General features: G+C 37.5%; 2 protein-coding genes across 6 annotated transcripts; both read right to left on the reverse strand.

Moving 5' to 3' along the window:
- Nucleotides 1–202: 202 nt before the first annotated feature.
- Nucleotides 203–6,352, reverse strand: LOC133295905 (translocase of chloroplast 90, chloroplastic). Of its 4 annotated transcripts, none has more exons than XR_009749425.1 (4): nt 5,964–6,352; nt 5,344–5,474; nt 1,133–3,606; nt 203–782 (listed from the first exon to the last, which is right to left on the reverse strand). XR_009749425.1 is itself a non-coding variant. In XM_061494812.1 (3 exons), exons 2-3 carry the CDS (start codon nt 5,471–5,473, stop codon nt 1,340–1,342), a joined length of 2,397 nt encoding a protein of 798 aa, XP_061350796.1. In that variant the 5' UTR covers nt 5,474; nt 5,964–6,352; the 3' UTR covers nt 203–1,339. The 4 variants fall into 4 exon arrangements, 1 of the variants encoding a protein (XP_061350796.1); XR_009749424.1 differs by having other exon boundaries at nt 203–577; nt 679–3,606; XR_009749423.1 differs by having other exon boundaries at nt 203–583; nt 679–3,606.
- Nucleotides 6,353–11,182: 4,830 nt separating this feature from the next.
- On the reverse strand, nt 11,183–15,542 carry LOC133295917 (ubiquitin C-terminal hydrolase 22-like). Of its 2 annotated transcripts, none has more exons than XM_061494840.1 (3): nt 14,467–15,542; nt 14,108–14,226; nt 11,183–12,199 (listed from the first exon to the last, which is right to left on the reverse strand). In XM_061494840.1, exons 1-3 carry the CDS (start codon nt 15,417–15,419, stop codon nt 11,427–11,429), a joined length of 1,845 nt encoding a protein of 614 aa, XP_061350824.1. In that variant the 5' UTR covers nt 15,420–15,542; the 3' UTR covers nt 11,183–11,426. The 2 variants fall into 2 exon arrangements, with proteins under 2 accessions (XP_061350824.1, XP_061350823.1); XM_061494839.1 differs by having other exon boundaries at nt 14,102–14,226.

A 15,542-nucleotide genomic window follows, 5' to 3' on the forward strand; every position in this document is an offset into this window, starting at 1 on the left:
TATAAAAGGAGGAGCGAAGAGAGAGGAGAACTATAAGTTAAGAGGTGTAAAAAATCCAAATGAACCAAAATTGAGCATATCTAAATTGCACCAAAAGAATCACATTTTTTTTAAACTGGTTCAAGAACATAATCATAACCATAATCATTTTTTTCGAACTGGTTCAAAAATTGAACCATTTTTTTAAAATTAGTTCAATCCAAAATCCAAACCACTGTACCAATTATACACAATCTTAAAAATGTGAAAAACCAAATAGTAAAAGGCACCAAAAGAATCACATTTTTTTAACTAGTTCAAAAACAGAACCACTGGCTCAAAAACTAAACCATTTTTTAAAATCCGGTTCGATACACACTCTAAGAAGTGTGCAAAAAATAAATGAACCAAACCGCACCATATTTTTTCAAACAAATTTTAGAACTGAATCACTTTTTAAAACCGGTTCAATTTGCCCAAACCATGTACACCCCTACTAATAGTTGAATCGCTCGTACAAACGCCTCAGGTGTCAATTCAACCTGAATGCTGTGTCTTCATTTTTGTGACGCGAGTAGTGCACTGCTCAGCAAGCAACCTAAAACTAGGCAGTTCTTAAGTCAGACTTGCATCTTAAGGAAATGCACAACAGAACTCAGAAGATAGTTGCAACTGAAAAATGCCCAACACATTACTTACTGTAGGGTGAAAAAAGGATTTGGGCAAAAATACAACTTATTCTTCTTCACCTACTGACATGTTGCCGGCAACCGAGTCTCCTGAACCAAAATCCATAGAAAATCCTGTTCGATGATAGGTACCGGCCGTACCGCACAATGAATTCAAATCCAGCATAAGAACATGAATGCAAACTTTTAAAACGAGATGATCTGTAGCTATTTGCTCTATCATTTACAATGCATCCTGAGCTTCATTAACATTTTCCACATTGCAATAATTCCTATTGCAATCATATTCCAACTTATTTAAAAAAATCAGAGAAAAAAGCCAGAAATTTTCTGTGCTTTACTGTACAGTCATGACTTCATTTACTACAAAATAGAAATGAATATCAATAGCTGATGAAGCTCCCAGATACTGATTATTGAACAACGATCTACAGACATAAGTAGGTTCAAGATGCCAGCCTTACCTAAAGAGACTTCCAAAAACAGGCACCTGAAGTATCAAGAAGAATAGAACTCCAGCTAACCTCTTCCAAAAACAAAAAAAATCTGATTCTAACCTGTCTTCCCTTCACAGGGGAAAAAAGTATCTATGTTTGGCATGTAGACTGCTATACCACTTTCGCTTCTTCCTTAAACCAAAAAAAAGATCAGTCCGGCCAAACACACAGAACCTAACCTCTGTCCATTACTTCCTCCACCATGTTCTTAGTTGCTTTTCTACGTGATAGAGCCTTGAAAATTGAGAAAACTGCAACCAGAGCAATTTGTAAATGCTCAGAGCTACTCGTCTTTATACATATTTGCCCCATATTGCGACTATTTAGATTAGCACTAATGGATGCTCTCAAGCTTCGACTTAACCTGAACTCAGATTGTAAACTTCCACTCAATACCATCTCTTTATTGAAGGAAAGGACTGTCATTGTCAGACTTAAATTGTCATTCCTTACAGGATAATCTTCACCGCGTAGACTAGCTTCAAAACTCCCACCATATGCCACTTGTCCTGGACCCTCCATGCGGCCAGCATTCATAGCAAATTTTAATCTCTTCCCAACTAACACAGTATCCTCAAATTTTGCTCCCACATAGTACTTATTTGCAAAAGATGTCAAAGAAACACCGCAGTCAGCAATATTGTGTTTTATATTTCTCAACTTTGTGTTGCTATGAACTGAACATACCAGATCTTTACCAGCGGACTGAACATCAACACCCAAAGAATAAGTAGGACCCCACGGATCAACATAAGCTGCAGCACACTCAGATTGAATACTGAAATCCTGCTTGTCCTTAGTCATCTGTCCCACAACCGAGGCATATACATTCTTCTTTATTTCTGTACCGGTCTCCAAGTTTACACCATCGAAGCCCACATCATGATCCCATCCTTGGGGATCAAGAACAGGTCTCGCAAGCCATTGGTCATTAGCAACAAGGCAACGATATCTATGAATAGGGCAATCTGAGTCAAAACTTGGAGGAACAACCATATCCGGTAACAGAACAGGTTCTGAAGGAGCCTGTTGATCATCAGAATTATCACTATTCAAAAACTCCTGCTCTTTTAAGAGTAACTTCTCTTTGCGCTTACGATAATCATCTTTCAACTGTTTCTTTAAGTAAAGAGTCTCCCTGTAATCCATTTCATCCAGATAATCTTTTTTCTGCTGCTGGGACAACTTTTCAAACTGGGATTTTGTCAAGATTCGTATAGATGGAAGTTGATCATATTCATCTTCTTCTTCATTATCTGAGAGTAAAATTTCCTCAATTTCATCATCAATTCCACTTAGATTGGATACAGGGCGATGGCGTAAGAGGGATGAAAGTAGATGGGGTAGAGAAGGAATTCGGGTACTATTTTCTGGTCCCAGTTCTACACTGTTCTGAAACTTAAGGAGGCAATTGACATCACCCAGAACTTTGGTACAAATGCAAAGTAGCAAGAGTTGAGTTCTCCAAACCTGTCCATTTGGAAGAATTTTCTCCCCCAAAGTGTTTTTTGGGCACTGAGGATGGTTCTCAACCAAAAGTACGGGGTTTTCAAGTCTTGAATCGACCACAGCCTGATGTATATACTGTTGTATTAAGTTAGTACATTGAGAAATATATGACTCATAATTAACAGTAGACCCGTCAGGTCCTTCCGGGATAGATGAGGAAGAATGAGTCATGACCAGGATGGTGTTGAACCAGATTGCTTTGCCAAACACTTCAGTTATAAGTTTCAAAAGTGGTAAGTCACTGTAACCAGCATTGATAAGATCAAGCCGTTCGAAGTACAACACAATGTCTGGAGGGGACTTTCTAATGAACCTCTTTATAGAAAGCATGATCCTCTTATTTCTCTTCACATTACTGTTAGAGGAAGGCAGGAAACCAGGGGTATCCACAAACGTTATGTTAAGACCATTGAGAGTTCCTACAACTTCTTGGATGCAATTAGTAGCAGGTTGAAATGCATCAGTGATGGATTTTGTTTCTCCAAATATGGAATTTATGGTAGCACTTTTACCAACTCCTGTTTTACCGAGGACAAGTATTCTGCAGGAGAAATCCATTTCGGGTATACCAGTTGCCTCCTGCTGGCTTGCTATTGCTCGGGCTCTACTGCTACTGAGGTTAACCCTTTTCAGATCTGATTCCTCAGCACGAATCAAAGTTGCCAGATGCATCCGATAAAGAACCTTTGTGACCAAGAGATTTTCTTGCTGGCCAAGGCGCTTGAGCAGGCGGAACAATTTAACTTGGAGATCATCAACCTTTGATAAAGTATCCCTACGTCTTCCATTGGAGCTATGTTGAGATTGACAAATTTCTGTATCTGATGCTTGCACTAAGGCAGAATTTTGCTGATTACTCTGATTACCATTAAAAGAGTTTGATGTGTCAGAAGGAACTGGTGATGCTACCGAACTAACTGAGTGAGCAGAACCTAACAAAAAGCACATGTATCAGTTCCATCTATATCGTATCGATGATATGCATTTCAGTCACAAAATTCAGAATTGGAGCAAACATTGATTCCTACGCATGGAATTTAGTATTACTTGCTTTAGTCATGCTTAATTAGGGAAGATTTAAGAAAATAAACCCTTAGATCAACATCAGAAAACCTCTTTTACTTACTGGGAATGTTGCATCTCTAGAACTGGAGGCAAACATAATCTTTAAATTTACTTGTTCACTTGACTGGACATGAAAAATAACCCTTCTGTTTCTCCCAACATCAAAGAACTAACAACCAGAAAAAATCTGGTAAATACATCACAGTTGCAATTCCTGCAGAAATAGAGGGCAGATACCAGCCCAGCCACCTTAATATGTAATTTTAAGTTCTTGAATAGAATGGTTATTAAGAATTCAATTTTATTATCAAGGTAAGATTAAAAAAAATATCTTTTGCACCCAGAAAGTATTTGTTCAATGATAGATGGGTCATTCACCTAGTTCAAATCTTGGATTTGATTCCTACCCTTAGCCTTCTGGCATGGTACTATACCTATGTCCCCAAATTACCAGATTGTAAAGGCATTCCATTATCAATTACAAACATAGCTTCCGTAGTTCCTCTATATGCATAGTGGTGGTGAATCATGACACAATGTTTCCTTGGAGAGAGTAGTGGTGTAGCTTAACTGCCTTCGATTTTAAGCACCCACAAAAGAAGTATGTATAGCATCATGTAATTTGAAGGTGTTACTTTTAACTAAATCCCTATTTATCTGCTGAGCTTAACATGCACGAAACAATAGAGCAAAACTGAGATCTCCTAATAGCAGTGTTTTAAAACTCGGACCGGTCATCGAACCGGTCGAGGTACTGGGTCACTGGTTCAACCGGATTTACTGTTCACATATTAAAAGTATAAAAATATTACTTATATTAATAAAAATTCACATAAGAAAACTATCAATGAGCTTCAAAAAATAAATTGATTTCAATGATAGCAAACATTATATACTTCTACGCTTCTAGCTCTAGACCATATCCTAATATTGGACTAAAATTGCAATATAAGTTAAATGCACCTTTTGTGCTTGACATGATACGGATAAATTAAATCATGATAACAAATAGTATGCATGAAATATACACTAAGAAAAGAGTGTCACCGTTATCATGATAACAAATAGTATGCATGAAATATACACTAAAAAAAAGTGTCCACCGTTGAGATGAGATCAAGAGACCAACAGTGTTTATCACCACTTAACTTCATGAGATCATTATAAGATGCAACTAAATTACATAAACGAATTGCACTAATCTAAAATACCTTATTATTTTCACCTTACTTTTAATCATATTCATTATAAAATATGAATATGATTTAATTCAAGAGTTCTTATCAACAAAAAAAAAATTACCAAAAAAAAACAAAAAGGAATAACCGGTCTAACCCGGGTCACCGGGTTTCGGCCGGTCCAATCCGGGCTGACTGCAGAAGCGGTCCAACTACCTGCTCGGACTGGGGAACCCACCGGGTTCCCGAGTCCCGGGTCGACCCGGCCGGTCCAAGCCGGGTTTTAAAACACTGCCTAATAGTATCATCTTATTTAACCGCCCACTATTTGGGGGAGGAGGAGAAGTCCATTAAGACCTTCTCTCGTGAGAAGTTATCTAAGTGCATTTCCGTAATTCCACAGCAAATAGTAAATCAGGGTTGTACCTTGCCCATTAAAATCTTCATCCCGTTGCACTTCATCATAGAAACTATTATTACTTCCTGATAATGGCAGAGACGAGACCACTGATTTGGACAGTATCTGAGAGAAAACCCAATCTCTAACACCTTTCATCCTACAGCAATATATGAAAGGAAAAGTCCATAACTCTATATAACTAAAAACTGACAATGTAAAACAGTGAGCCAAAGAGATAATTTTAGCTTTCTTAAAGTGAAAATAACACCTCAAAACAGATAAGAAACATCAGTCAAATTATTTATGACATGCAATCAACAAAGCAACAAACGCAATTGAATTTCCTTTTTTTGAAAGAATTCAATCGATATGCACAAACGCGAAAAGTGCCAAGCCAATTGCAAGTCAACTTTGAAAACGTAACCCTTTTTAGCAATTTACTTTTCAAGAACTTCAGTTGATTAGTGTCAGTGCAACAAAAGAACATGATAAGATAGCACTTCCCATTTCTGATGAAATTACACAAATTGGCGTAACCGACATAAGTAGCAGAGAAAGAACGAATCACCAAACGAATTACAGCAATTAATCTAATTCAACAGAGAGAGAAAAAAAAAACGCAATTAAAAAGCCAAAAGAAGTTCACCTAAAAAATATCAGATTCTTGGAAGGCGCTCACTTCGATATTAGGGCATCAAGAACGAGGAACCATAATATGAAAAAGAAAAGGCAGCAGAACAAGTTTCGGGACACTCAAATCCCAAGAAGCATTTTGTGGTCCGCTGGCGAAACCAACCGACAAAGCTCAATCATTAAGGAAACGAAAATCTCGTAAATAACGGGAAGTTGCTCGAGAATCTGTGAATGAGAAAAACCCTAATTTAGAAGATAGGAACAACGAACAGCGCCAAAGCACGGTGAATAGAAAGAAAAAGGATCTGAAACGAATGAAGGCGAAGGTGGAAAGGGTGGTGCAAGAGAAATCATGGTAGATGGAGATTACGGGATAAGACAGATAAAAGATGACACACACCTCACCCTCTTTCTTTCTTTCTTTTTTTCCCAAAATAATTTTTTTGTCTTATATTTTATTTAAATTAGTATCTAATTTTTTTTTATATTTAATAGTTAAATTCATTTATTGGATTGAATAATACAAAAGAGGCGTGAGTTTGTTACTGTCTCACGCTATCTGTCAGCTCACATTATATTGCATTCAATCAGAGTTTACGTTATTTTTATCTGAAAAATAACTTACAGGGAGAACAAAATATGTGACAAAGCTTCTTTCTATACCCATGAATTTCATTGACCCGGAAATGATATATTAGAAGAATCTTTTTGAGTCTTCCAAGTTTATTGTTCTGTTCTTGTATCTTTCAAAAAGAAAAAAGATCTCAGAGAGCTCTTTTCTGGACCCAAAAGAGAGTACTCGGGTTCTCCCAATAATTAAAGAGTGTATCATGCCTGAATCTAGCTGGGATTCGCAGTGGTGGAGGAACTGGATCGGAAAAAAGAGAGTTTCTAGTTGTAAGATATCTAATGAAACCGTCGCTGAAATTGAGATATCATTCAAAGAGAAAGAGATTCAATATCTAGAGTTTCTGTTTGTATATTATATGGATGATCCAATCCGCAGGGACCATGATTGAGAATTGTATCAATACTTATGATTTTACGTGTGGACAATTCCTCAATATCTTATCATTCGCAACAATATATTTTCTCTGTGTGACGGTAAAAAAAAAAAACATGTTTTTTTGGTGAGAGGTAAGGGAGGAATGTTAGTTAGATCAAAATTTGAATCTCTGTTATTATTAATATCGTTATCAATTTGTTTCACGGTCAAATTGATTAATTATGTATCTAAAGATTTTAATTTACTAAAAAATTTCTTCTTTTCTTTATATTTAATACTTTGTATTTATTTTCACTTTTGTATTGATATAATTTTTAATATTGTGTCAACTACCATTAGCAAAATTTGTGTAATTTTAACCCAATTAATACAGCTTTTGAAACATTTTGTCAAATTAATAAAAAAAAAAAAATATTTTACATATTAAAATGATTGTCATGCACTATTATCTAGAAAATAACATCATATCTCATCTCGAAATAACTTATCCAAATTTTTAGTTTATTATAGGTGCATAAGGAAATTAGGAGGAAAATAAAGAAAGAGTTAGAAGAAAGAATGGCAAAAAAATAATAAAATAAAATGAATGATAAATTCGTACCCTATTCAGATTTACAAATTCATGAAGGAGAACATCAAGATGGGTCAATCAAACATTCTATCCTGCAAATATAATTAAAATGTAACGCTTAAAATTGAATAAGGTAAATATGTAAATTAAATTGTTATACCCTCCCAATTTCAAAGAACTCAGCAAGTTCTAATAGTTTGGACTTTTCCACCTTTGGATTGGATTAAGATTAACCTCGACGGGACTCGCTCTGCTAATGGTTTTAGTTCTGGCTGTGGGGGAGTTTTTCGAGATAGCTCTGAAACTGGATAACGGGATTCTATAAAAATTTGGGAAGTGGAACGGCTTTGAATGCAGAGCTTTGGGCGATCCTTGTAGGTTTGGAGGTTGCTTGGTTCAAAAGATTTAGAAAAGTTTGGCTGGAAGGAGATTCTCAATTAGCTCAGCAGCTCACCTTGAGGGAGTGCAGTTCATCCCATCCTTCGTATGGTTTGATTCTTCGTATCAGGATACAGCTTGTCAAAGATTGGAATGTTAAGCACATCCACCATGAGGGTAATGGTGTGGCGGACTGGCTGACTGCATATGCTAGCAATTTTTCTTGGCCTATCCAGTTGTTTGATGATCCTTCGTCTGATTGTTTGCATTGCCTGCTGAGTGATCAAATGGGAGTTCACTGGCCTAGGCTTGTGCCTAGGTGTTTTAGTTTTGTTGTTTTGTCTTTTACTTTCCTTTTGTTTTCAAAAAAAAAAAAAAAAAGAACTCAGCAAGCTCGCTTAAAAAAAGTTTTAGAGGATTTATGAAAAATTTGCATCCCCTCCTTTTCTCTTACGAGATTTCTTGAAAAGTTGAGATATGTGACAAGTAGAGCTGTCAAAACGGGCAGGGCTAGCCCGTTAGGTCCTCGCCCACGCGGGCCAGGGCCAAAAAACCTGCATTTTAATCAGCCTACACGGGCCAAAAAATCATATAACTCCACGGATTAGGGTCAAAAATCATTATATTTTAACAGCACTTCAACGGTAAAATTTTGCAATATGTTAAAGCATTATATCTATATACTTGCAGATAGGTTTGAAGAAACTGAATAACTAACCTATATGTACTTGTAAATGATTGAAGAGTGGGAATGAAGGAAGGGTAAGAGCACACAACCCTGTATGACACGCAAGGTGCTTCAGCAAAGGATATGAAAATGAGAAACACACATGTATAGAAAACAGAAGAATGAATTCTTCAAGAGAAACCAAGGAAGGAAGGATGCCATATTAACCAGATCAAAATAGGCATTTAAGAATGTAGGCTGGAACCAATTGCATCTCTCTCACATAAAAGCGAGATCTGACAAACACACATGGTAAGAGAAATGGAATGCTAAATACTCACAGAAGCAATCAGTGAAGGAAATATTCAAATAATTTATATCAGCATAAGTGACTAAGCATTTAAGGAGGAAATACATGTTTTTCTCTCACACACAAAATGGAGATACCACAACTGCATGTATAGACAAATGGAACCTGAATACCCCCTTGAGCAATTTTGAAAGGAAGAAGACCGAATTATCTAGATTAGCTTACGTTTCAAAGGATTTACAGAGGAACCATCTTTCTCTGTGTGTGTTGTAGAATGTGATTTATATATTCCACTCAGATTATTTCCAGAATTTCTTAATAGATAATATAAACTTTCTACTATGCTAAAATTGTATGCACCCCACAAACATTTTATAAATGTAGAAAATACCATTAAATTGCTAAGAGACAAATCAAAGTTTATATGACAACAATAAACCCCAAATGGTTCAATAACAGAAGCATGTGAAAACAATTAACTCATTCAAAAAAAAATTGAATTTTTAGAACTGAGGAAACGGGGGAAAGTTAAAGTACAATATCTATTTCGTCAGATAAAACTAACATTCCAAACATTCACAATGTAAGTTATGGCAATGACATATATATCCCTTCTTCCAGACATTTCTCCTCCCCCCTTCTCACCTTAAATTTCTCATCCAACATTCGATAAATGACAAGTTGAGATCTGTGAATTACTTTTGCCCTTTCAGGCAGAGTTTGATACAGGAGATATTTTTTTTTTACTTGAAAAAAAATTGTTGGAAATTCGGTAGGAATTTTTTTATCCCGAGTAACTTACAAAAAAGCTTTTGGTTGGCCAAAATTTTGTCGGAAAAGTTGGGTTAATTTTACTGATGCTATATTTGGTTGATGATAAAATATTGATTGGAATGTGAATCGAAATTACCAAAATACCCATCTTTGTACACATGGGGGCGTTTGCTATGGGAGATATTTTTTTAACCGAGAAACAAAAGTTACCGAGAATATGGCATATTTTTTATCCTAGACAAGTTACAAAAAGGTGTTTGGTATGCCAAAATTTTTGCCGAGAATATTGAGTTATTTTTATAATGTGGTCATATAGTTCAGCAGAGTATTTTTGTCTCAAAAAGTTATATTCAGAATCCAAGAGAATGGGGAAAAAAATACCATGGCCTGGGTGGGATAATTTTTTAGCTTTGTATAGTTCAAAAGAAAAATGCTGGGAAAAAAAAAGTTGCTAACATTTTATTCACATTCTTCATACCAAACATAATAAATAAATATTCCTCACCTCAATTTTCCATCATTCCAACTAAAATACCTATATCAAACGCCCTTGAGGGGGCGTTTGGTATGAGAGATATTTTTTTAACCGAGAAAAAAAGATTGTTAGTGATTTGGTAGGAATTTTTTATCCAGGATAAGTTACAAAAAAGTGTTTGGTTGGCCAAAATTTTGCAAGGAAAGTTGGGTTAATTTTACTGATGCTATGTTTGGTTGATGGTAAAATATTGATGGAAATGTGAATGAAATTATCAAAATACCCTTCATTTTTTGAATATGCCATCATCAAATGTTGCTTTTTTTTGGGAAAAAGTTAATTAAATGTACCTTTTGAGAATCCAAGATCAAGAAAAAAAAATACCAAAGATTAAATGGGACAAAAATTTGCCTTAGTGTAGTTCAAAAAATAAATACTGCGTAAAAAAATTTCTTGACATTTTGTTCATAATACTCATACCAAACATGGTAAATAAATATTCTCCACCCCACTTTCCCATCATTCCATACCAAATACTCGTACCAAACACCTCCGAGTGTAAAATTTTATCACCTTTGTATAGACTGAAAAACTAACATGACAATTGGATACATTTCGAAGGACGGCTACAGTTTTACTACAATATAACACGTAATGACTCATGTTAATCATAAAATACTATGTTTTCTATTTATTAGGAACGATTTGGTGATATTTGCTATTGTCATGATGTGGTTCTTGTCATTTTTTGCTGATTCCGCGCGCTTGTTTGGAATTGAAATTTTGCATGTAACAAGATATTTTGATTCAGATGCTGTTGAATATCTGTATAAATCCCCAGCTTGATTTCAGCGACAAACGGCATTTTAAGAAAATATTTTACAGATGCAATCAAGGTGATCTTATAAAGTGTGAAGGTATAATAGATCTGCAAAACCCTCCTAGCACTGATTTTCAACGCATCAAGAGGGGGGGGGGGGGGGGGGGGGGGGGTGGCGCAAGGTAGAAAAGAAGAAAGCATAAACAACTTTCAAAGAATCCATACCCTCAAGTTTTCAAAAAGTTGGAGTGCCTAAAAAATTCTGGCTCGTTTCTTCCTCCAACTTGAAAGGATAAATTCTCATCTCTAGCAATGATACAGAGTAGCTAGGTATGATGCGAAGAAATCATATTTTCCTTTTCTTTTTTTTTTCCCTGTTTCCGCATGTATAAATGTTAAAGCCATGGCATATCATTAGAGTGAAAATTGATATTAACCATGGCATACCAATGATTTGGACCATCTCCTGTGCCAATCATGAGGAGACCTGTTTATCAGTTGCTTTATAGTAAAGCATTTTCTGTACATAGAACATCATGTAACCCTGGGCAGCCCTCACAATGTTCTCATCAACTCGAGTAACCCAGGCATCGTCACACTTGTACCATTGATTGCTTAATCGCAGGTAAGTCACATAATGGCCAGCATCTAGCTTACCAGTGTGAGTGACGACAGCAAACAATTCAAACTCTGAACACAACTCATTTGAAGCATCAGGCTCATCACCATCAAAAGGAAAACTTCTGTTCCCAAACCGACTCCTTAAGATTGATGATGAAAGATAAGGTGACATGTCTAGTGAAAATGGGAACTGCAGATAGCGGTCCACCTTCCTTGACATCTTTCTCGTTGAAGAATGCTCAAATCTTTTTATATGGAAGCAAGAAACAAGGGGAAGCTTCCTTATGGACATCTGCTTGAGTGTTTCCTGCCTCACCTGACATTGCTGACAGAAAAATTTTTGGTCTGCCCCCAATCTCTCTGCTCTTGTAAATCTCTCCAAACACCCCATCAGGGTAGATGTCCCACAGTTTTGGCTCGAATTCATGCAATCGGCCTCACCATTGCAAGAATGATTGGATGTTGTGGCAGCCATCTTGGTAGAACCCCCTTGATTTGGTTCCAAGTCCAATGATATGTCTATGCATGGGTCATAAGTTGTTGATGTGAAACCACAGGCCATACACATAACATCAGATCGCAAGATACCAGAGAATACCCTGTGAGCAATACAACAGTCACCGTTGCCTGTGCCATCAATGAAATGTGGTCACACAAAATGTCACCTTAATCAAATAATGTCTGTTCAAGAGCAGAGCTAAGCTAACATTGAAGATCTTTTACATTTCAGCAATTTTGTTTAATTTCTTCAGCACACAAAGAAGGTAGCAAGAAAATTCCATGTAGGATAATTAAAATTACAAAACGAGGTGGGCCCTGATGTTAAAGTTGAGGTGTTCAAGTGGAGATGTAAAAATAAACTTCTGGAAAGGCACATAGAGAAACAACTCACTTCGTTTGCATTTAAATTACCAATAAATTATGTATGCCAAAAAAACTAAAAAAAATCAGTTTGGCGATCTTTTCTTAATATTTTCAGAAATAGGGAAAATAAAAGGTAGAAGAGTTGAGGCACCATATAGGACCAACAGTCTAGGTTGACAATCTCTACATTTTGAAACTAAAATTTCACTGCCATCAGATTTGTCTCAGTAACACTACAAGACAACCATAAATTCATTCGCTATATCTATATGTTCTATAGGTCCAAAGAAAATTCACATCTTATAGCCTCTAAAAGTTATTTATGGGAGAACTTTGTACCTCGTAGTTAAACCAGAAGATGTTATAGTATTATCCCTAGGCCCTCTCCAAAATGCAGGAGTCCAGTCCAAAATACAGGATTCTTGAACAGATGACCTACTAAAATAGCCAAGCTATTAGGAAACTCGGGTTCTAATACATTAGTGGTGGCTGGAAAACTAACGCAAACTTTTCTCCAGGATAGGACAGGGCTTGTTTAATTAGAGCCTATACAAGGCAAAAGGTGGAGTTAACATTAGCATCATTTGATCTACAGTCTCCTATGTGATGAAACGAATAGGCTAAGGAGAAATTGACTTACTGGGACTCACTGGAGTGTAGCAGCTAACACCATCACGACAGCAGGTTGTCGTTGAGAATTAGCCCTAATTGTTTGAGCAATGGTCAACTCCTATAGGGCAACAAGCAAGAGACCTAAACCCTCACCCTGCAGTTAAATATTATGGTAACTCTGTTACCTTAAATAGTATTTTGAATGCATACACACACAAAAAATCAAAGGCATTGAAGACAGCAAGACAGTGGCACTCTATTGATTATCTTCCATAATCAGCAAGGTAGCAACTATGACTATGTTGAGCTAATTCATTGACTTGTCAACTGTTGAAATGGTTAACAGATTAACCTCTTACACCATCTAAAGGATTTGTCTCTTGACAATCCAATGCTAATACTGAGTACCATATAGATCAGCGTCCTATTATTGTTTAGGTTTCAAATTCTCTCACAACTATTAAACCATACAGTGCACTTTTTGCCTATAAAACAGGGGTTTGACACAGGCCAATATAGATTTTGGTCAATGAAGAAGTCCTCTTGACATAGCAATAACACCATTATTGAAGATAAAAAGACATGCATTGCAATAATCCCTAAATTAATTTTTTAAAGATGATACCTATGATGTATGAACAACGACTTGAATACAATGAAATAAACAAATCTTAAAGATCTGAACAAAGACACCAAAGAAACCAGAGTTTCCACAGAAGTTAGACAAAAGGTACAAACCAATGTGTAAGGCAAGACTAGCAAATTTGATTTAACCTAGAAAATAATTTGCTGTATAATCCAAAAGAAACCAGTTTAGAGATTCTAGCGGTACAAGTTCAAAAAAATTTCAACATACCACACAGGTTTTAATTTTATTTTGATTTTCAGTGTAGATTGAAAATTAAAGAAGATAATAGAACAACTGACTACATACAAGAAATCTCCTTGTCACAAAAATTCAAATCAGATACCAAAAAAAAAAAAAACTAATAATAGTCAACAATCACTTCACATAAGGTGAAAAAAATTGGTGTCACAGACAGAATACATTACCTTCACTATGTGGCTTACCCCGCTCCTTCTCCACCTTGTCATGGATTCCAGCAAGCATAGAAATGAAAAATTCATGCGCATCCTGTTGTTCATAACTGGCAAGGTTGGCCGCATGTTGCCACCAACTGAAACATAATAACAATAACAAATCAAAGAAATCAACTTTCTACCACAAAGTGACATTAATGACACTGAAAACGCAAAATCAAGATTTAAACCCACCATAATTACATGTATTAAATTACAACTTAAACATCATCAATATATATACAAACCCAAGAAAGAAAGAAAAAAAAGATTTACAAGACAAACAAGAAACCACATATAGAAGTTACTACAAACCTAAAAGCACAGTTTATATGCACCTGTATAAGAACTTTGCGGGACTATAGGGTGCACGATCTCCCGAAAACACAGCAGAGAACATAGCATCCATATCGCAAGCTAAGCATATTCGCCCATTCTTGTTCACATTGATACCACCACTTCTCTTCCCCGCACTGCCGGCATCACCATCAGCATTGCTCCTTTTCTGGCAAAAATACTTGTTATGCATATCGCTCAAGAAGTAATTCCTTAACGGTGGCGTGTGAAGCAGCGCTTGCAACACCGAATTCATGAAGCACGTGTTTCCCAAATTGTTCAACCCGCGCAATCCCCGCGGTAATTCCGGAAAAGAATCGGCGCGGATGCCGGAGCCGTCGATCGGGCTAGAACAGCTTCCGATCAGAGAGCGCTCGCGCAGATCAGGAGACCAAGGCCGGTAATCCACTCTTCGGCGCTTTCGGAGATTCTCTGGTCGCGGCGGCGCGATCGCCGGCGATCCTGAGCCGCCGAGGGTTGATGCGGTGGTCTGAGCGATCACTACCTCAGCGTCGAAATCGCGATCGTAGACCTGGTCGCGGCACGTGCAGCAGAAGAGCTCGGCGCGGTCGATGTCGACGGCGATCTGGTGACCAGGCGGCATTGAGGCAGCGTGAGCTGCCGCATGGGAGGGGCAGCCGGCGGCGGAGGAGTGGCAAGAGACGGCAGCGCAAGTGATGCAGGCGTAGAGGCGAGAAGGAGAGGAGAGTCCGCAGGCACCACAGCGCGGGACCTCGTCGGGATCACGGCGGAGGGAGGCGCGGCCACCGGGAGGCTTGATCCGGAGGCAGTCGTGGAGGGCGAGGAATGGCTTAGAGGAGATGCGGCGGAGCTCGGCTAAATGGGGGCAGGGCTGGGGGGAAATCTGACCGTTGATTTTGGAAGACATGGCGGATGACGACGGTGATAATGTGGAGGTAAGGGTGAACCTAGGTTTCAGGGGCATAAGGCTCATAGATCGGAGAATCAACGGCTGTGATTGGAAGAATGAGAGTGAGAGAGCATAGAGGTTGATCAGGATTCGTTTGTGGCGGCTGCGACTGCACTTGCTGAGGTGTTTAGCTTCTGCTCACTCCTT

The sequence above is a fragment of the Gastrolobium bilobum genome, unplaced genomic scaffold (assembly GCF_033153095.1).
Source record: "Gastrolobium bilobum isolate Gb01-03AN ecotype WA unplaced genomic scaffold, APGP_CSIRO_Gbil_v1 utg2195, whole genome shotgun sequence".
NCBI classification, from domain to species: Eukaryota; Viridiplantae; Streptophyta; class Magnoliopsida; order Fabales; family Fabaceae; genus Gastrolobium; species Gastrolobium bilobum.

Coding starts and splice junctions, on each gene's coding strand:
- LOC133295905 (XM_061494812.1), bottom strand. CDS start 5,473: ATGAAAGGTGTTAGAGATTGGGTTTTCTCTCAGATACTGTCCAAATCA. Junction 3,607..5,343: donor TGAAGATTTTAATGGGCAAG/GTACAACCCTGA, acceptor GCTTTTTGTTAG/GTTCTGCTCACTCAGTTAGT.
- LOC133295917 (XM_061494839.1), bottom strand. CDS start 15,419: ATGAGCCTTATGCCCCTGAAACCTAGGTTCACCCTTACCTCCACATTA. Junction 14,227..14,466: donor CCCGCAAAGTTCTTATACAG/GTGCATATAAAC, acceptor ATTATGTTTCAG/TTGGTGGCAACATGCGGCCA. Junction 12,200..14,101: donor GGGTAAGCCACATAGTGAAG/GTAATGTATTCT, acceptor TTGATGGCACAG/GCAACGGTGACTGTTGTATT.